The sequence below is a fragment of the Quercus lobata genome, chromosome 4 (genome assembly GCF_001633185.2).
Source record: "Quercus lobata isolate SW786 chromosome 4, ValleyOak3.0 Primary Assembly, whole genome shotgun sequence".
Lineage (NCBI taxonomy): Eukaryota > Viridiplantae > Streptophyta > Magnoliopsida > Fagales > Fagaceae > Quercus > Quercus lobata.
The window spans coordinates 79,851,545-79,857,590 of NC_044907.1; the positions used below are offsets into that span (position 1 = coordinate 79,851,545).

The 6,046-nt window shown below is 46.9% G+C and overlaps 2 protein-coding genes across 2 annotated transcripts; one reads left to right on the forward strand and one right to left on the reverse strand.

Annotated features, from left to right (window-relative positions):
• The first annotated feature begins 1,271 nt into the window (after positions 1 to 1,271).
• On the forward strand, positions 1,272 to 2,266 carry LOC115985890. The gene is made up of 3 exons (XM_031108782.1): positions 1,272 to 1,655; positions 1,736 to 1,998; positions 2,050 to 2,266. The coding sequence occupies exons 1-3, from the start codon at positions 1,272 to 1,274 to the stop codon at positions 2,264 to 2,266; spliced, it is 864 nt and encodes a 287-aa protein (XP_030964642.1).
• A 1,043-nt stretch (positions 2,267 to 3,309) lies between these two features.
• On the reverse strand, positions 3,310 to 5,835 carry LOC115985891. The gene is made up of 2 exons (XM_031108783.1): positions 4,111 to 5,835; positions 3,310 to 3,873 (listed from the first exon to the last, which is right to left on the reverse strand). Exons 1-2 carry the CDS (start codon positions 5,833 to 5,835, stop codon positions 3,310 to 3,312), a joined length of 2,289 nt encoding a protein of 762 aa, XP_030964643.1.
• Between the last annotated feature and the right edge of the window lie 211 nt (positions 5,836 to 6,046).

A 6,046-nucleotide genomic window follows, 5' to 3' on the forward strand; every position in this document is an offset into this window, starting at 1 on the left:
GATTTTTCTTTTGTCTTTTGCTGTTTTTGGGTTTGGGCGTTTTAGGATTGGGTTCCTTTTTCATGGTTAGTTCTTCTGAGGTTTGGGTAGCTTGCCCCTCAGTTTCTTTCTTTTTTGCTCGCTTAGGGGCGGCCTTAGGTGTCTCCGGGGACTTTTTTCCTTTGATAGGGGATTTTCTTTTCGAAGGTAGTGGGTTGAGTGTGGTTCTGGGGGAGCTGTCTCCAATTTTGGGCCAGTCATTGGCTTGGTTTGAAAGAGAGACGAGGAGAATGTCGGAAGTGAGATCTAGTGAGTCAGACACCGGGTTGTCGTCTAGCGGTGGTCCGATCGAGGGTGATACAGCCGTCTCTACCCCTCGTCAAGTTAGGGCTTTTTATGCTCTCAACGAAGAGTGTGGGCTGGACGCTGACACAGTGGCCAGGTTTAGAGATAGGTTCCAATTCCCTGCAAGGGTTCGGGTTCGTCGGCCTGGTCCTGAGGATCGGGCTTGTCATTTCTTCCCAGGTGAAGTGTGCTTCTATGAGGCCGCTTTTACCTCCGGGCTTAGGTTTCCCGTCCATCCCTTGGTGATGGAGCTATTGGATTACTTTGGCATTGCTCCCGGGCAGCTCATGCCGAACTCCTGGAGGATAGTCATTAACTGTATGGAGATTTGACTGGCTGCCAACGAGGATTTGATCAAAGTGAGTGAGTTCGTCCATATCTATCGTTTGAAGGAATCAAAGGAGTTTGGGTATTACGAACTAGTCCCTTGGACGAGGAGGACTAGAATCGTTAAGGGTCTAGCCTCGTCATTCAGGTACTGGAAGTCCCGTTTCGTTTTCGTGTCAGGGGATGACTTTGAGACCCCTTCCAGTGAGGCTTGGGGTGATATCCCAAGGTTACTTCGTCGGTGGGGAACCCCAATTTTAGGTGCGTCTATGTTCCTTCTCGTCTGTTTATTTTTCGTCTTGTATGTTTGGTCGTCATTAACAACTTACTCATTTCTGTGTGCAGCAAAAAAGGCGTCCCAAGTTGAAGAGCAAATACCAGGAACGTCTTCAAAAGGCAATCACATACTCCCAATCGATCGAGAGTTGGGACGACCTCTTGGACCCACGGACACTTGCTTTCTATTGTTTGGGCCCGGATCCGTCTCCCTACGTTTTGCGCAGTATCAACATCGAGGAAAAGAAGAGTAAGTGTTTTGCTTCATCCAGCCTTTAATCACGCATTTTTGGATTTCTTAACTCCTTTTTTTATTTTTTTTTATTTTTTTTTTATTTTTAGAGATGACTACCAAATTCAACAAGGACATGTATGCCAAAATGAGAGCCAAGAAGGATGAACCCTTGGCTAGCATCGGCAAGAAAGTAGTTCGTGTGACGGGGAAGGGTTCGTCCGCCGTGGATGCTACTCCGATTGTCCCGGGGGTAGAGGGTGTCCGAGTAGCTTCGCCTGCCACTTCCGTCGAGGAAATCCCCACTCCGTCATCAAAGAGGCCGAGGATTTCAGCCAAGGACAAAGAGAAGGAGAAAACAGGCTCGTCCATATTTGATGACGAGGGTGTGGCTGTAGAGCGGGCACACAACATTGTGAAAGCTGAGGACCTGAAAGTCTTTTCTGGGGTTCCTGTCAATGTCGTCGCGAGTCAGCACGTCCACAAGATAATGCAGGTAAGGCTGTTCACAACTTTTTCCTTGGTCTCTTCTTTCATTTTTTTTTTTTTACTGACGTTCTTATCTTGCTTCGTTAGGTGTTGGGGGAGAGTCTCCATCTGGCTTCTGAGTGTCTTACTCAGGAGGCTAGGGTGGCCTCCTTGACCTCTAGGATGGAGGCTCTGGAGAAGGAGAATTCAGCTTTGAAGAAGGACCTTATACAGTCGATGGACGAGTCTGCTACCTTGAAGGAGAAGGTCAAGGCTCTTAACTCTGACTTAAGGGTTGAGCGTCAGCTGAATCTGGAGAAGGATGACCAGCTTCAGGCAACCAAGGAGAAATTGAAGACAGTTGCTGCCAGGTCCGTCGAGGCCTTTTAGCAGACGGAGGAGTATTCCACTGTACTTTTCAGTTGGTACTTCAAGGGATTCGAACTCCTCCGCCGGTACCTCGTCAAGTACCCCACAGGGGTTGATCTGCCAAGTCTAGATCTAGAAGTGGTGGATCAAGTGATGGCTGCTGACGAGGCTGCCCAACCTTCTGCTCCTGACAGTGATGCCCCTGCTGCTGACGATGCTCCTCCGGCTGCTGCTAATACTGTTACTGACGCCCCAGACGCCCGAGCCTGATCCTTAGGAAATTTATCACTTATATTTGCCTATTATGTTTTAGGCCCTTTTTTGGTGATGTATAAAATTTTTTGTTTTTATTTCCATTTTCAGAACAATACTTTTTTGGTCCTGTTATGAGAACAAGGATAATTGCCCTATGTTTTTGGGCCTTTCTATGATTTTAATGTTTATCTGCTTCTGTTGTTATACTGTTATCTATACATGTGCGTGATTTAGTATAAACTTCTTAGCGTACCTTGCATTGAGCTGGTACTTAGTGCAATTTTCTTGTGATTCACTCGTCATCCTTTATCTTTTGTTGTAGATGTCTATCCTTCTTCTTTTTCTTTTTGCTCTTTTTCTTGCTCTTCTTGTGATTCGCGTGTCCCTCGTCAGTGATTTGCATCCGTCTTGGCGGAATCTTATCACTTAGCCTTTTTTATGGTGACTTACATCCTATTTAAGGAATCTCGTCACGTCAGTGATTTACATCCGTCTTGGCGGAATCTTATCACTTAGCCTTTTTTATGGTGACTTACATCCTATTAAGGAATCTTGTCACTTAGGGCCTCGTCAGTGATTTACATCCGTCTTAGCGGAATCTTATCACTTAGCCTTTTTTATGGTGACTTACATCCTATTAAGGAATCTCGTCACTTAGGGCCTCGTCAGTGATTTACATCCGTCTTAGCGGAATCTTATCACTTAGCCTTTTTTATGGTGACTTACATCCTATTAAGGAATCTCGTCACTTCGGGCCTCGTCAGTGATTTACATCCGTCTTGGCGGAATCTTATCACTTAGCCTTTTTTATGGTGACTTACATCCCATTAAGGAATCTCGTCACTTCGGGCCTCGTCAGTGATTTACATCCGTCTTAGCGGAATCTTATCACTTAGCCTTTTTTATCTTATTCGTTTGTGTTGTCGTCAGTGACATACACTCGTCAAGGTGGACTCTTGTTAGTCTGACTCACAATTGACTGGACTTATCTGCATAAAGACATCAAGGGATAAGAAATTTTTATTGAATTCAAGAGCGACTGCCTTTGTCTATTACATTTATTGGTGGTACTTTTTTAAATGCTCAATGTTCCATGGTCGAGGGAGCCTTTGTCCGTCCATGGTTTCCAGGTGATAACTTCCTTGTCTTGAGTAGTGAGTGACTCGGTAGGGACCTTCCCACGTAGGACCTAGCTTTCCCTGGGTAGGGTCTTTAGTTGCCATGTTGGTCCTGCGTAGGACGAGGTCCCCTATATCCAGGCGTCTCAGTTCGACCCGTTTGTCATAGTATTCGGCCATTTTCCTTTGATACCTCGTCATCTTGCTGGATGCGTTGACTCTCACTTCGTCAAGACAATCTAGGTTCAGTCGTAGTTCGTCGTCATTGATCTCTTTGTTGAAGGATCGACGCCTGATACTTGTGACCCCTACTTCGACTGGGATTACTGCTTCTGTACCATAGGTAAGCCTGAAGGGGGTTTCTCCCGTCGGGGTTCTGGCGGTAGTTCTGTAAGCCCATAGGACATTTGGTAGTTCTTCTGGCCAGGCACCTTTCGCATCGTCCAGTCTGGTCTTGATAATCTTGAGCAGCGTCCGGTTCATCACTTCCGTCTGTCCGTTTGCCTGAGGATGCCCTGGGGATGAGAACTAATTCTTGATCCCAAGGCTTGAGCAAAATCCCCTGAAGCCTTGACTATCGATCTGCCTTCCATTGTCTGATATGATCGTCGAGGGAATCCCGAACCTGCATACTATGTTTTTCCACACAAAGTTCTGGATCTGAGCCTCAGTGATCGTTGCTAGGGCCTCTGCTTCAACCCATTTTGTAAAATAGTCAATAGCAACAAGAAGGAATTTTACCTGACTTTTACCTTGGGGCAGAGGGCCGACGATGTCGATTCTCCATTGTGCGAATGGCCATGGGGAAGCTATGGTCGTCATTCTCTCTGCTGGAAGCCGCTGCACATTCCCGTATCGTTGGCATTTGTCGCACCTTCTGACGATGTTAGCAGCGTCCACCTGCATGGTTGGCCAAAAATACCCTGCTCTTACCACTTTGTTTACTAGGGATCTGGAGCCGGCATGGTCGCCACAAATTCCTCCGTGTACCTCCTCCAAGATGTATCTGGCCTCTTCCTCGTCGACGCACTTCAAGTAAGGCATCGAGAAGCCCCTCTTGTACAAGACGTCATTCAGGATCGTGAATCTGGCTGCCCTTTTCTTGATCTTTCTGGCTTCTTCAGTGTCTTCAGGTAGGTGCCCGTCCTGGAGGAAGGACATTATGGGCGTCATCCAGGTGTCTTTGCTTTGGATGGAGAACACCGCCACCTCTTCAATACTCGGGTGTTTCTGGATCTCTATTGCCATATCTGTGCTCGTCTCCCCTTCTTCTGATGACGCTAGTTTTGATACTTCGTCGGCTCCAATATTCTGGCTTCTTGGTATCTGGACGAACTCCACTGTGTCGAACTCTTGAGTTAGCTGCCTTGTCAGTTTAAGGTATTTCTGCATCCTTTCTTCCTTTGCCTCGTACTCTCCATTGATCTGTCCGATTACCAGCCTTAAATCACTCTGGATCAGCAAGTTTTTTGCACCAAGAGCTTTCCCAAGTCTCAAGCCCGTCAATATTCCTTCATACTCGGCTTCGTTATTGGTGGCTGGGAACTTCAGTTGAACCCCATATTTCATTACTTCTCCGTCGGGGGTGGTTATGACAACCCCTACTCCCCCTCTCTTTTGGGCTGACGAACCGTCTATTTGTATTGTCCATTTATCAACTTCGTCTGTAATTCCATCTTCGTCTGGTAGAGTGAATTCAACGATGAAGTCAGCCAGAGCTTGTGCCTTGATAGCTGCTCTTGGATGGTACTCGATATCAAATTGGCTGAGTTCGACTGCCCATTGGACCATTCTCCCTGCTGCTTCTGGTTTGTTAATCGATTTCTTAATTGGTTGATCCGTCATCACAAGGATAGGATTTGACTGGAAATACGGCCTGAGCTTGCGCGAGGCTACTATAAGTGCAAACACGATCTTTTCGATCCTTGGGTACCTGAACTCAGCTCCTTGAAAGGCTTGGCTGACGTAGTACACCGGGAGTTGCTTCTTGCCTTCTTCTCTAATCAAGGCTGCGCTTACTGCCGAGGCTGACACTGCCAGGTATAGGTATAAGTTCTCCCTTCCTTTGGACGGGTTCAGGAGAGGTGGACTGCTCAGGTATTGCTTCAGCTCTTGGAACGCAGTTTCGCATTCGTCGGTCCAAGCAAAAGCCTGTTTGAGGGTTTTGAAGAAGGGCAGGCATTTGTCTGTGGCCCTAGAGACGAACCTATTCAAGGCTGCTATCATTCCTGTAAGTTTTTGTACGTCATTGACGGTCTTGGGTGAAGCCATGTCGATGATAGCTCGTACTTTCTCTGGATTTGCTTCTATTCCTCTCTGGGAAACCATGAATCCCAAGAACTTTCCCGAGGCTACTCCAAAAACACATTTGCTTGGATTCAGCTTCATCTGGTGTTTTCTCAGGGTTGCAAAAGTCTCCTCCAGGTCGTCCAGGTGAGCGAGCTCCTCCTTGCTCTTGACGAGCATATCGTCCACGTATACCTCCATGTTCCTGCCAATTTGTTGGCTGAACATTTTGTTTACCAATCTTTGGTACGTAGCTCCAGCATTTTTCAGCCCAAACGGCATCACCTTGTAGCAGTAGAGTCCTTGGCTTGTAATGAAGGCAGTTTTCTCCTGGTCTTCTTCAGCCATCTTTATCTGGTTGTACCCTAAGAAGGCGTCCATGAACGTCAGT

What these genes read in the sequence shown, in the direction of transcription:
- LOC115985890 (XM_031108782.1), top strand. Translation starts at nt 1,272, where the DNA reads ATGACTACCAAATTCAACAAGGACATGTATGCCAAAATGAGAGCCAAG. An exon ending in ACGTCCACAAGATAATGCAG is followed by an intron (nt 1,656 to 1,735) that starts GTAAGGCTGTTC and finishes TTGCTTCGTTAG; the next exon opens with GTGTTGGGGGAGAGTCTCCA. An exon ending in TTGAAGACAGTTGCTGCCAG is followed by an intron (nt 1,999 to 2,049) that starts GTCCGTCGAGGC and finishes TGTACTTTTCAG; the next exon opens with TTGGTACTTCAAGGGATTCG.
- LOC115985891 (XM_031108783.1), bottom strand. Translation starts at nt 5,835, where the DNA reads ATGCTCGTCAAGAGCAAGGAGGAGCTCGCTCACCTGGACGACCTGGAG. An exon ending in TGCCCCAAGGTAAAAGTCAG is followed by an intron (nt 3,874 to 4,110) that starts GTAAAATTCCTT and finishes GGGCATCCTCAG; the next exon opens with GCAAACGGACAGACGGAAGT.